This window comes from Pongo abelii, chromosome 11, assembly GCF_028885655.2.
Source record: "Pongo abelii isolate AG06213 chromosome 11, NHGRI_mPonAbe1-v2.0_pri, whole genome shotgun sequence".
NCBI classification, from domain to species: domain Eukaryota; kingdom Metazoa; phylum Chordata; class Mammalia; order Primates; family Hominidae; genus Pongo; species Pongo abelii.
The window spans coordinates 29,185,646-29,199,269 of NC_071996.2; the positions used below are offsets into that span (position 1 = coordinate 29,185,646).

Genomic DNA, 13,624 nt, shown 5'->3' on the forward strand with positions numbered 1-13,624 from the left:
TGCAAAGACCTCCAAGGTTAGAACCATCCAGGGCATTTGAAACAGACCCTCCCTGCATTTTAAGCAAGCACCCAAACAGCTCTTATGATATTGGCCCTTGGCTTGAGGAACACTGTTCTAGAGATAGCACCCTCAGTCAATGGGGGATTCTGGCTGCCTGGCTCCCTCCTCAAATCGATCCCCTCGCCCTTGCCACCAGTCAGTCTGCCCTGCTTCCCAAGGCCCAATGCAAGCCCACCCTCCTCATCCCCTTGGCTTCCTCTCTGAGCTCCTAGCACTGTCTGTGCCCCGGCTTGCCATAGTCATGCCTGGAATGACATTGTTCTGCCTCTCATATTGCATCTCTTTGCTCACCCGGAAAGAAGAGACTATGTGTGGTGCTCCAGAGATTCCCATAGACAGAGCACTGCCCTGCCCTCAGTGGGCACCGAATAGACCCAATGGCACAGAGGTCAGGCCCCAGTTCCCTCAGGCCTCCTGGCAAGCACCGACACTCCCAATACGGCCCTCACCTGGGAGGCCCAGGTCTCCTTTGTCTCCCTTAGTTCCAGTTTCCCCTTTTGGGCCAATGAGACCCCCATCGCCTTTGCTGCCCTTCTCTCCTTGGGGCCCTGGGGTGCCTGCAAAGAGAATGGCTGGTGAGATGGGCTCCCACTATCCTTTTGGGGACAGGCTACTAGAGGCAAAAGGGCAGGAAGCATTTGGGAGAGAAGGGAATGGGACCCCCAGATTTCCTCTGGGGGATGTGCTAGCTCATTTCTTGGGTGGTCTTGAAGAGGTGTGACAGGACTCAAGAGAAGAGGACTGTAGGGTGGGCAGTAACTGTCAGGGGCTGGGATGGGGCTGTGGAAAGAGGATGGGGGGTGAGGGGGGAACTGCCTCAGTGCCTCAGGCAATGCATCATTTGTCCCTAGCAGAGCAAGCACAAGTTACCCGTGGCTCCTTGCTTCCCTGGAGCACCCTGGGGTCCTTGGAAGCCTGTGAGGAAGGAAAAAAGAGCTCAGTTGCTGTAGCCTGAGAATGTCTAAACTGTCTTTAATCAGCTAACATTCTAGATTCCCTTAGTTGGGCAAGGTGCCCAGAAGGAGATCTTTCTCTCTCTCTCGCTCTCACTCTCTCTCTTTCACACACTTATGCACATACACATGATTGCACAAACACAATCAGCAGAGTCCCTGGCAGTTCCAGGCAGTGTTTACTCTTGCTATGGCTTGAAAGTGTCCCTCAAAAGTTCATGTATTGGAAGCCTGGTCCTTAATGCAACAGGTCCTAGTGGGGAGGTGTTTGGGTCACAAAGACAGATCCCTTATGAAGAGATTAATCCCATCTGGCAAGATGGAGTGAGTTCTTGCTCTTGTGAGACTAGATTAGTTACCAAGAGAGCTAGTTCCATTTCTCCACCACATTTTGACTCAACACAAGGCCCTCACCAGAAGCTGCCAGAGATAGCTGCCCAATCTTGAACTTCCCAGCCTGCAGAATCACGAGCTAAGTAAAACTCTATTCTGTGTAAATTACTCAGTCTCAGGTATTCTGTAGTAGTGACACAAAACAGGCTAAGACAGCTCTCTTCCCAAAGGTCCAGAACAGCACCTAGGAATATGTCCTGCACGGCAGTGCAGGAAAGGCTTTAGAGTCAGGCAAGTGTGTTTGAACTATAGCTCTGTCACTCTCCAGGCTGATAACTTTGGAAAAGTCACTTAAGTATTCTGCATCTCAATTTTCTCATCTGTAAAATGGGGCTGCTAATGACTACCTGGTCCTCAGCAGATGCATAATTAGTGCTCTAAGACAAAATTGGAATTGAGAAATGGTGATTCCCACCCATGTGGCCCAGGTATCCAAGGCTAGCATGTGGAGTACAGACTGGAGGTGCTGGGTGTTCCTAGGGCAGGGGCAGGGGCAGGGAGGGATCTGTTGGGGAAAGAAACAGTGACAGTATGAGGGGAAATTGGGGGATCCAGGAGGCAAAGTGGAAAAGGATGGGAAGGAGAGGAGTGAGAGGAGGTAGGTGTATATAGAGAGGCTCTAAGTGAGTTGCTGAATTACACAAGCTTTTCCTGAGGATGCCAGTGGGGCCCAAGCAGAAGGTGCAGATGGGCTCTGGACTCCACACTCTCTATGGAACAACAACAGCCTACTTTGTGGATCTGTTTCATGTATGTGGGTTCCAGAGGATTTGGGCTGAAGAAGGGATTGCCTGGTTTTAGTGCTAGTGATTGCACAGTCCTGCTCTGATCCCTCTGTCAGGGCTATGTGATGTGCCTACCTGCCAGAGTCCTAAAGAGAAGGGGAGGCTCCAGCTCTATTCCTTCTTGAAGGAAATGACTGTGCTCCTCAGGCTTCTGGCTTTTCCCTTCAAGCCAGCCTCAGTGGCTCCACTCTGGTGAGTTTCAGGCACCTAGACCGAGTCCCTCTGTCTCGAGAAGAAAGAGGATGGAGGGAGACCCACTCCCTTCTGAGTGAGCCTGCTCTGCTCAAGCCGCCACAGGCTGAGTGTGAGTGTGTGTGCATGGGGGGTATGAATGTCTGCAAATGTGTGTGAGCATATGCATATGTGCACAAGTGTGATTGTACTTGTGCAAGTGTAAGAATGCAAATATGTACATAGATGTGTGCTCAGACACGGGTGTGCATGAGTATATGCGTGTATGTGAGTGCATATATGTGCATGAGTATATGTGTGTATGTGAGTGCATGTGTGTGCATGAGTGTGATTATGTTTGTGTGTGAGTGTGAGAATGCGAGTATGTGCACAGATGTGCCCTCAGACATGAGTGTGAATGTGTGTGGTGTGAATGCATGTGCACACCTCTGACTGCTCCATAAACCTTCCTTCTTATGGTCCGCCTATCCTCCCTGCTTAAACCCTCCTCAGAAAACCCCCTGCTGGACACAGATCAATAGGCTCTTTGGGGTCCCTTCTATTAAATTCCTTCCCAAAATCAATTTCTGGAGGATTCTCCCTCCTTACAAGTTTCCTTTCTTGTAACTGGTGGTGTTTTCTTTCTGCCTCAGCAGCCTGGCACCTTAGAGACCTGCTTTGTTTACTCCCCACTCCGTTGTAAATCCTCTGATCTGCCCTTTGTCTAGTAAAGGTCTTAATGTCTTTGCATCTTCACATCCCAGCAGCCTCAACCCCTTGTGGAATTTGCAAGTTGGAGGTTCTAAATGAAAGGTGGATGGGAGCAGAGTGGAATGGAAAACCGATGTTTGGGTTTGTCCCTGGGGAGGGACAGCTCTGGGGCCCTCATTCTCTGACCGGGCCCCATGAACCCATTTATATTAATAAGATAGCTGGGCAGAATTAGGCAACCATCTAAAAAAAATGGAAACTAATACTTTCCAAGCAATGATTATGAGTTTTGTGTCATTGTCTCTAATCCCCCCGGCAGCCTTCTGCAACCCTCTCATCCCCAATCACAGAAGAAGAAACTGAGGCTCAGTTTCTTTGGGAACATCAGGAAACATTCCCAAGGGCACAGAGCTAGTCCAAGGTAGAGGTGCATGTGCCTGACACCAGAGTCCTTGTTGGACCAAGGAGGCCAGCTTTCCGAAGTGGCACTGACAGACTTACATTCTCACACAGAGGAGGGGTTAGGAGTCACACCCACCAGCCCCACCCAGGATGAAGGCCATCTAAGCCATACCTGCCCCTGAGGGCCGCTGCCCAGCCCTACTCTGGCCACCAGAAAGGGTGCTTCCCAGCCTCTCAGCCCCTCTGGGGTCTCCCACCAGGCCTCCGTTCACCTACAGACCCCTCAGAGGTCCAGACTCTGGAGGGAGGCTGCGTCTGCAGCCCGCAGCAGTCACTCTGAGAAGCTTGCTGTGTATTTCTGGGTACATACCCAGCACCTACTCACCCGCCTCTCCCTTGACTCCTGGTGGGCCTTGGGGTCCCGGGGGGCCTGGAAGGGAAAGGGAATTCAGAGTGAAGCCAAAGAACGAGGAGGAAAATGATTAAGGTTCAGGAGACAAAGACCTGTACCTGTTGCTCCATCTCGTCCCGCAGCCCCCTTGGCTCCCTTCTCAGCAGGTGGCCCCGGCGGGCCAGGGGCACCAGGCATGCCCATGGCCCCCTTGTGACCTTGAAGACCTGAGGAAGAGGAGCAGAGACACTAATGAGTCAGCCAACAGGATGGGGCAACAATGCCATGCAATCACTTACATGGTGATTCATTTCAACAAACGTTCACTGAGCATGGGGATGAGCCAACTGTGTGGAAAGAAGTAAAGAAGACAGAGCTCCTCCTGCAAGAAACCCATGGCCTAGAAAGCAAAAGAGAGACACTGAGTCAAATAGTCCTAGCTGCAGGTATTAGCACTACTCCTTTAGCTGGGTGACCTTGTGCAAGTTACATCATCATTTTGAGCCTCAGCTCCCTCATCAGTAAGACGGAATTAGTGTACTAATTACACAGGGTTGTCTTGAGGTTACCATGTGGGGACCATCATGGAAAACACACAAGGCAAGCTCTGGATAAATGGAGCCTATAATTTCTACAACTCACATGATTCTCTACCATTTCCAAGGACCACTTTGCAGATGGGGTTTCACTGGAATCTCACAACAATGAGAGGGGGCACACAAGGCTCCTTGTCCCCATCGCCAAGGAGGCAGTGATGTTCTGAGATGCCCAGGTCTTGCCTGAGGTCTCACCTTTAGAGTGTGGCCACAGATTCCAGGTCTCCCAAGGGCAAAGCCTGCACCATTGCCAAGGCACTGTGGTGGTGAAGCCTGTGATGTGCTTTCTATTTCAAAGTAGAATCCCATCCAATGTGTGGGATCCATATAGCCTATCATTTTATATATACAAGGCTGGAAGGAGGGAGTTCCAACTGGGGACTAGAACCTCTCACTTCAGGATGGGATCCCTTTTGGATGAGTCTCTGGAGAGAGAATTGTTTCAGGGTTTGACATCTCCTTCCACTGATGAGCGGCGTGACCTGGATAGGGGTCTTCACTTGGCCTAGCCCTGGTTTCTTGCACTGTACATGAGAATAGCACATCCACCCTACAGGGTCTTCGGGAGGACTGCAGAGGCCATGGCACATGGAAGAAACCCAGTGAAAAGGGCTCTTACTGTTGGCCAAAGGGAAGGGACAAGAACCTCAGAGACCCCATGATACCAGAGATAAGACCCCTCCCCTGCAGAGCTGTCCCTCCTCCTGGGTGATCAAAGCTGGAGGTTTCTGCCTCTGGCACTTCTGAGGGAAAGTGCCCCACTATTCCCAGGCTAGAAGGGGATTTTCAGGGTAAGCCCCTAGGATCCTGTGCCCATTAGTGTCAGAATCTCTACCATCCCTTCTCAGGCAGAGCAGTGCAAGCTGTTCTGGCTCCACTGTGGTGGCCTGGTCCCCTGGGGACAGGGATAGGGATAGGGCTCAGTTTCAGGACTCTAATTCAGCTTCTCCAAACATGCCTGCATCATCTTGAGTGAGTCGATGTGTCTCTGAACCTCAACAGCTGCTTGGGGTTAGTGTGAGCAGTCAACAAAGCATAAAGCAAAGTGCCTTGTGCTTATCTAGGGGCACCCTCAGGACCTCCTCATCCTTGCCCCTCTGTAGCCTCATCTCCCCGCACCATCCCCTTGCCCTTGTGCTTCAGACACATGAATCTTCTTTCTCTGTGATCTTTGACTCACCAAGCTCCCTCCTGACCCAAGGGCCTTTGCACACATGGCTTTCTCTGCCTTGCCTGCAGACAGCTCAGGCCAGCACTCTGCCTTCTTACCCAGGGAACTGTCCCATGCTTTCAGAGCAGTGGCCAGGGCTGTGACTGCATCAGGCTCCAAATTGGTTGCCTCCTAAACAGGAAGGCTCATGAGGGCAGGGCCTTGTCTGTCTTCTTAATGTCTGGATCCCCAATGCCTATGCGACTTCTCATCCTCACGGAACTTTCAATAGATATTTGTTGGGAGGAAGGAAAGAAGTCCAAGATGGATAGGGGAGTGAAAGAGAGAGGCAGGTGGGTTTTGCAATCCCCTTCCCTGAAGCTTGGATGAGGAGCAGTTCCCCTGACTGTGTTCCAGGCAGCCTGCATGGGAAGGCAGTTCCACAGGCAGGCTGCCTCCAGCGAGACCATGACTTCTGGGTTCCACACCCAGCCCTCCTCTCCTGCCCACCTATTAGTCTCTGGAGCCTTTTCAGCAAAGGAACCTCTGTGGAGTCCTGACCAGGCAAGGCAAGCCATGGGGAAGGGGAGAGAACACAGCCTCCCTGGGTGGGAAAGGGTGATGGGCAAGGAATCCGGAGAGGCAGGTGGTGCCCGAGGAGGAACCAAGACTTCTATAGCCCCAGCTGCTGGAAGAAGTTTCCTGTCTGTGGTTTCTGGGCACAAAAAGAAAGAGTGGGAAGAGAGAGAGAGAGAGAGACAGAAGTCAGAGACAGAGAGAGACTGAGAAGGACATGGAGAGTGAGAGTTGGAGATTTTCTCTATGTACATACATCTATATTCAGAGAGAGAGAGAGAGAGAGAGGGAGACATTGAGAGAGAGAGTTGGAGATTTTCTCTATGTGCATACATGTATATTTAGAGAGAGAGAGAGTTGGAGATTTTTCTCTATGTACATACATCTATATTCAGAGAGAGAGAAAGACATGGAGAGAGAGAGTTGGAGTTTTTCTCTATGTACCCACATCTATATTCATACAGAGAGAGAGAGAGAGAGCCAGAGGGAGCCCATGTTCTGTGCTCTGGGGTGAGGTGGGCAGCACTGTGCCTAGGGCGGGTGACAGGCAGATTTTGAAGGTTGTACTGAATCCACTGGGTTGAGAAGAAGTTTAAGCATTGATTCGGTCATCAAAAGCAATTGAAATTGTTGAAACTCCCCCTCCTTAAAGGAGAGGAGCCAGCATTCATCAGGCTGGAGGCTCTCCTAGCATTAGCATTTAGTCTTCTCAAGAATAACAGAATAACAATCATAATAACAATGGCAAATAATACTCATAATAATAACGAAGACAAGAACATCATTGAGTACTTGCTTTCTGCTGGACACTGGACTAAGAGGTTTACATTTATTGTTTTATCCTGACACCAATCCTACGAGGTCCTACCATTGTCTCCATCTTATAGGGGAGGACATAGAGCTCAGAAACGTTAGGTGACTTGCTCAAGGCCACCCAGTTTATGGGGGCAGATCCAGGGTTTTCTGTAGGTCCACCAGTCTCCCAAGTCCCTGCTTCCATCACTTTGCAAGGCTGCCTCAAAACCCTCCCTGGCCAATGGTGTGATCTGGGCCGTCCTTGAAATATTATGGGATCAAAGGATTCTGTCCCAAAAATGGCATGTATATTTATCCTCAGGGGGAAATTTCAACCACTCAGCTGATGAAATGGAACAGGACTGTGAGTGAAGCGTGTGTGCAACACAACACATGTGGGTTGAGGAAGGAAGAAAAGGCAAACAAGCCATAGCCTTGTCCTCAGAGAGCACATGCCATTGTCAGACAGCTTTTGCACTCCCTTGCATCCTACAGCAACTCCGTGAGGCGAGTCAGATTATCTCCACTGCTTCCTACACAGGTGAGTGGCTGAGGCTCCAGAAAACTTAAGTAACTGACCCAGAGTCACACAGCCAGTAAGCCCCAGACCCAGGATTAGAACTCAGATCGGCCTGACCACACAGCCTGTGCCTCCATGACACCTGCCTCCCATCATTACTGCCCTGTAGGAGAGAGGAGTCAGACACCATGGAAATGAGCACGGCACCTCTGGTGGGAAGTGCTATGTATGTGGTAGGTAAGAGTCACCCAGAAGGAGTGCTTACGGGAGACCAGGAGAGAGGCTGCCCTGGCAGCTGGGATGATGCCTGGCCAGGTCTGGGAAGGTAGCTAGATTTGGATGGGGGCGTGGAGAGAGGAAGCCTCTTTAAGTAAGGAGGGGGATGACAGCCCAGGGTCTGGGAGTCCAATTACAGTCTGGGAACGGAGAGGAGACCCAGCTGAAGACAAAGGAGGCTGTGGGGACAGGGGAAGGTAAGCTGGGGTCAGATGTCCAGACCCAGAATGGCACAGGCCAAAGGGCCCTTTTGGGGAGGTTTTGGGGAAAGAGCAGGGTGGGTGTGAATGGAAATGAACCTACCTGGGGCGCCTTGTTCACCTTTGATTCCAAACATCCCTGCAAGGGAAGGAGAGTGAGCTGCAGCTGAGCTGTGGGGTACCTTTGGCTCTAGCCCCAACTGAGAATGCCCAGGCTCTGCAGTGGGAGGGTAAGCCCTCCCGTGTGGGGCTCCCATCAGACTGTGGGGGTTTGGACAACGGGAGCCAAACACCTGGCTGTTTTTTGGGAAAGAGTCCTTGGAAAGAGCCAGATGCTTAGCTGCAACTAGCGGACTGCACTCTGAGACCTGTAGATCCCTGGGAGCCTTGGAGGTGGGGAAAGAAGGTTGCTTCAAACCAGCCTGAGGAGGTAGAACCCCTTCGTATTGGTCAAAATGAGCTCCTTCACATTTCAAGGAAGGAAGAGACACTCCCACGGTGTCTGAGTATCTGAACCTGGATTCCATCCATCTGCCCACAGCTATTGCCCCTCCTCACACCCCCACTCAGCCTTCATCTTTTCTCCCTGGGGAGGCCACAGCCTCTGGAGGGATTCGCCTCCTGGGTCCTGTGCTGGGCGTACCCCTTGGTCAAAGGACCCAGCCATGGGATCACCCTCCTAAGCCTCAGCTCACATGGGGCCCAGAGCAAGGAACCCTGCTGGGGCTGGAGCTCTGTGTCACAGGGTAAACCCTACAACAGCTGGGCCACGCCTAGCAGCTGGTTTTGCTGAAACTGTCTGAGGGTGAGGCTCTTCCCATTTTGGGGCAGCCTGAGAGAGGAGAGGGTGCAGCTGCAAGGCCCTGAGAGCACCGAGGGAAGGGGCACTCCTGGGGTTTTCACCCTTGGCTCAGTTTTCTCCAGTCTGCAGCCCTACCACCGAAGTCACCATGTTTCCCCCAGCAGGTCCGGGTGTCCTCCTCCCCACAAAGTCCCCACATTGTCTGAACTAGTTTGGTGCCTTCAGTTGCTCTCTCCCCAACCTCATGTCAGTGTAAGTCAGCTGTGGGGGAGTGGTCCAGGGAACCGCCTCAGGCTCTGTGTTTTACCCTCCCTCCCAGACATTCTGTATCCTTCTGGGGACTCTGGGTTCAAACTTGGCATTGAGCTGGTTGCTCTAAGTCCCTGGCTCTTGGAGGTCACACTTTGCTTGGACAGGGCCCTTAATTTCCTGGTTCCCGATCCTGCTGTCTCCCAGACCTCTGTTGAGAAGTCCCAACCCAGAGGGGAGGAGGCCAAACCTGGGTTCTGAGTGAAGTTGTCTACCCGCTGCAGCAAGTGCTCGTGGCTGACACGGACCAAGGTCAGTTGGGCCTGCAGGACTTGCAGCCTCGATGCACCCTGAGCCAGGTGTTCTCCAGGGTGTGTTGACTGCAGCAAGGAGAAGGACAGGCTGTCCTCAGCCGCCAGAGTGTCATTGAGGAAATACATCTCCAGGACCCGGAGCCGCGCCTGCAGATTCAGAACTGGGTCCCACCCCACAGCATTCTTTTAGGGACTGAGGCATTTGAGCACATCCCTGACATTCTTGTGTCATGTGAGCATAATTTCTACAGGCCCTGAATTCGTAAACACAAATTCCACGCGCTGTCAGGACCTAGCATGAGCACACAGCTTTTTCTACATCTTGACCATGTGCGCTCCACACTTGGGCATGATATTGCACATCCACAAAACATTTCTGCATGGCCTAAAGCTGTGCCTACTGCATCCCCAATCAATCTCCAACCTTCAGGCAGTTAAGACCTTCCTGCATGCTCTGGGTGTAGATGCATGACAGCTAACATGCTGGTCTGACCTAAATATGTGCAAGCAGCATTCGTGTGTGATCTTAATACACACATGACGTGTTTATGACAACGGCTCATTCAGCGTTCTTGAGTGACTTCAGTGTCTGCTCATGGAATGACTTCATGACTTTAACCTTTAGATTGGGAATACTTCAAAAGTAAAATCATGTTCAAATGGACACTTGGATTAGCAAAGCCCTTCCCACTCAGAGGCTAGGAGTCTTAGATATCAGATGTGTGTGTCATAACCCATGTGAAATTATTGTGTCTTTCACTGCTTAGACACATAGGCTCACAAGTGCATTCTCAATGTCTCTCTCTCTCCCTCCCTCATGCACACATACACACAACATACACTGCCTTCTTCGCTCCTCTCATCACTGTGGCTGCCAGGGGCTGAGACTCTCTCCCAGCAGATGGGAGAAGTGGCCCAAGGCTCCCCATCAACCTGTGCCCTTCATCTGAGAGGCCCAGCTGGGTCACCCCTCTCCCCCAGGAGGGACTACATAGGACCAAGCCTGCTTTACCTTGGACCACCAGCAGCCCAGCGCCAGCGGTGAGCAGGATCAGGTAGATGACCACCACAGCCAGGGAGAAGTTCACCCCATTTCTCCTCTTGGGCTTTGGATCTGAAACACAAGCCAGGAGGAAGGTGGCTGCTGCAGAGAACACAGCACAGGGAGTCCCCACCTGTTCCAGGCCCTACTCCATGTGAGCAGGGGGGCACCCTGTGAGGTCAGCTGGGAAAGACACCAAAAGCTCATGACCCCCAAATCATCCCCCGATCCTCTTTCTTGCCACAAAGCAAAAATTGCCACTGTTGGTCACTCATCTGTGTGGCTGGGCAAATAAACATCTGTGCCATATATCATTTGCTGGAAAAGGTGTCATATCAACCTTGTTCATCGGTGAAGCCCCAGCATGGTGCCTGGCCCTGCTGGGTTCTCAATCTATGTTTGTGGAATAAATTATGAATTAATGTGTTTAAATTTCAAAACTCTGGGAGGAGAAGGGTTGTTCCCATTTGGCAAACAAGTAGTGAGACTTGGAGAAATTAAATAACTTATTAGGTTATAAGAAGCAGATCTGGAATTCATGTCTAGGTCTCTTTTTCTTAAGATTTGTAAATTATAAAAGTAAAACATGCTTGATATATTTTATCAAATAATGTACAGGGCATGACAAGGGTTAATAATCATCCCTCAACTCCCTAAGATCCTAACCCAGTGAGATAATCTCTATTAGCACTCTGGGGTGTGGTCTTCCTCCCATCCCTCCTGCCCAGAAATCCTACAAACCCATATAGTCTGAGAAAGCCTTTTTTTCTTTTAATCTTACAAACGATATCATAGTACATAAAATACCACACATTGCTTTTCACAGTGAAAGATTTTCATGGACATTTTCCTAGTTTTCTTTGTAGAGAGAGATTAGCTGCCTAATATTCCTCAGAGACAAAAGCCACAGTTCATGCTAACATTTCATGTTAACATTTCATGCTAACATTTCCCTTTTAATGAGCTGTTTCCAGTTTGCGACATTACAAAAGAGGCTGTAATATTTCTTGCCTGGAAGTCCTGACTCTAGTCTTTCATCAGCTGTTACGCTGTCTTGTTTAGGGGTATTAAAGGGAGGGCCCCAGACTGCAGAAGGCCCTGCAGTTCCTACTGCTCACATTAAAGGAGCACCTATTCCACACCAGGCATTTACCAACGTCATCTCTAACCATTGCAGCAACCCTGCAAGGTAGGCATGGTTATGCTCCTTTACAGAGGAGAGAGCTGGGGTTAAAAAGTTAAGGCGGCAGGTGACACAGCAGGCATGTGACCCCAGGTTGGTCTAGCTTCAAGGCCTGAGCTTGCCTCACTAGCCTGCACTGACCACTGCCCCTAGGAAAGATCCAGTTGAAATGGGCCCCTCGGGCACATCTGAAAGGGAAACAGATAATAATGAAGCAGCCCAAGGGAATGTGTGCCCAACCATGTTTGCTTTTGTGATAGGGGCAGGTGGGTTTTAACTATTGTGACAGATGCACTTAAACCTCAGATCTTTTCCTATCGCCTGTAGCTCCTGTGTTTACCCTGCTGATATTCCTTCCAACCCTTGCACAGCAAGAACCCCTGCTTGAGAAATGCCCAGATGAACAATGGTCTAGGGGTAGCTCTGGCAGCACAGAGAGGAGTGGTTTTGTTGGTGGGTTGGTTGTTTAGCTAGTGGTACTTGATTATACTCAGTTTAGCATGGAGTGCCCTGTCTCCTCTGCACCCTACCTGCCAGAATCCAGGCTCACACAGCAGCCTGAGTAAGCCCCACAACACATAACCTGCCCAAGTCATTCCCTGCTCTCAGCCCTTCAGTGGGGGCTCACTGCTCCCGACCTGGCACCTGAAGCCCCTCTGGCCAGCTCTCCTGTGGCTGCACTTCCATGTCACACCTCCACATGGATTCTGACCAATGGCCAGGCCAGATGACAATTGGTGGCATTCTTCTGACTTGGGGCAATGTGTGTCCCCTGAATACTGGCTCTCCTCCTTCCCTTTCACAAGACTAATTTCTGCTCATCCTTTGGAAGTTCAGTAGAGCCCGTCCTGCTTCAGGATACCTTCTCTGGTTCCTCTGGGCTGGGTGGAACCCCCCTTGGCTCTCCCACATCACTCTGTTTCCCTCTGCCATAGCACACTGATCACCCTGGATTGTGTATGTTTATGTTTCTGTCTCCCTAAATGGCCTGGAAGCTCTTTGAACTGTATTCCGGCACCAACATGGTATCTGGCACACAACATGCTGGGAAGATGATGACTGAATAGATGAATGAATGAGTGGCTGCAGAGGTTTGGGTGCTGAACATGTGCAGAGTTAGAAGTGTTGAAAGAACATCAGGAATGCAACTCAGGGCCTCGGGTATTCATGCAACCATCATGATGAAGACAAGTAAAACATGAGGGGAGCCTCACATTTAACAAAAGGTGGTGGATGGCAAATTGGAAAATACAGTGCCATGGACAGCACTGTTTTTGGACAGCGCTAAATTTTATGAAACAAACATCATGGGAATGGAAAGGTAAATTGTGCTTCAGAGACACAAGTATTACAGAGGTCAGAGGTTGGAGCAAGCATGGAAAATACAGATATTTTAAAACCATGTGGTCAGAGCACGGTGGAAGGCATGTGAGTAAGAATACAATGAGAAAAAATAAGGTATGGTAATACTGTGACAGTAGTTCATGGATAGCCATCCAGGCCCAGAATGCTTTCTAAATTCAGAGCTACCACCTGGCACAGAGGCAAAGTGTTTTAGAAACTGGGAATGTTGAGCCTGTAGGCCTATCTAACTCACTCTGTACAAAATGGAGGGTCTGATGAAATCTTTAGCCTCTACACTGTTCATTTCATCTCTTAGAGGGTAGAAGAAACTATAAAGAAAACATCTATTCTAGATCAGGTTTGACCAAAGAGGAAGAGCTGCTTGACATGAGAGGATAAAAACAGCCTCTAGTAAATAAGAATGGGCTTCCCTGGAGTAAACCTTGGTGAGTATGGGCAAGGATTTTAGGCAAGCAGGTTTCAGAAATTTGACAGCTCTATTGTCTGACCCACAATGAAAACATGGCTCCAGAGGGAAATAAAAATAATGTTTCAAGTCTGTAAAAGATCCCAATGAAGAAAAAAAGCATGCACACAAATTCTAGTCTTTCCAGGTCTGCCACCTCCTGGGGTAGCAGGTAGTGCTGGTAGGGTGTCCTCCTCCCATGCTATAACACTAGTGGACATTGAGCAGGAGTCTCCACTCTA

General features: G+C 50.2%; 1 protein-coding gene across 5 annotated transcripts in view; it reads right to left on the reverse strand.

Annotated features, from left to right (window-relative positions):
* The window catches only part of MARCO (macrophage receptor with collagenous structure), a 158,566-nt gene that overhangs the window by 16,003 nt on the left and 128,939 nt on the right, over positions 1 to 13,624 (reverse strand). For all 5 annotated transcript variants that reach the window (XM_024243416.2, XM_054549247.1, XM_063712740.1 and 2 more), the window contains 7 exons: positions 10,360 to 10,461; positions 9,284 to 9,508; positions 8,086 to 8,121; positions 3,989 to 4,096; positions 3,864 to 3,908; positions 934 to 978; positions 513 to 620 (listed from right to left, as the gene is read on the reverse strand). In XM_024243416.2, the coding sequence (XP_024099184.2) occupies positions 513 to 620; positions 934 to 978; positions 3,864 to 3,908; positions 3,989 to 4,096; positions 8,086 to 8,121; positions 9,284 to 9,508; positions 10,360 to 10,461 (669 nt within the window). The remainder of the gene's footprint in view (positions 1 to 512; positions 621 to 933; positions 979 to 3,863; positions 3,909 to 3,988; positions 4,097 to 8,085; positions 8,122 to 9,283; positions 9,509 to 10,359; positions 10,462 to 13,624) is intronic.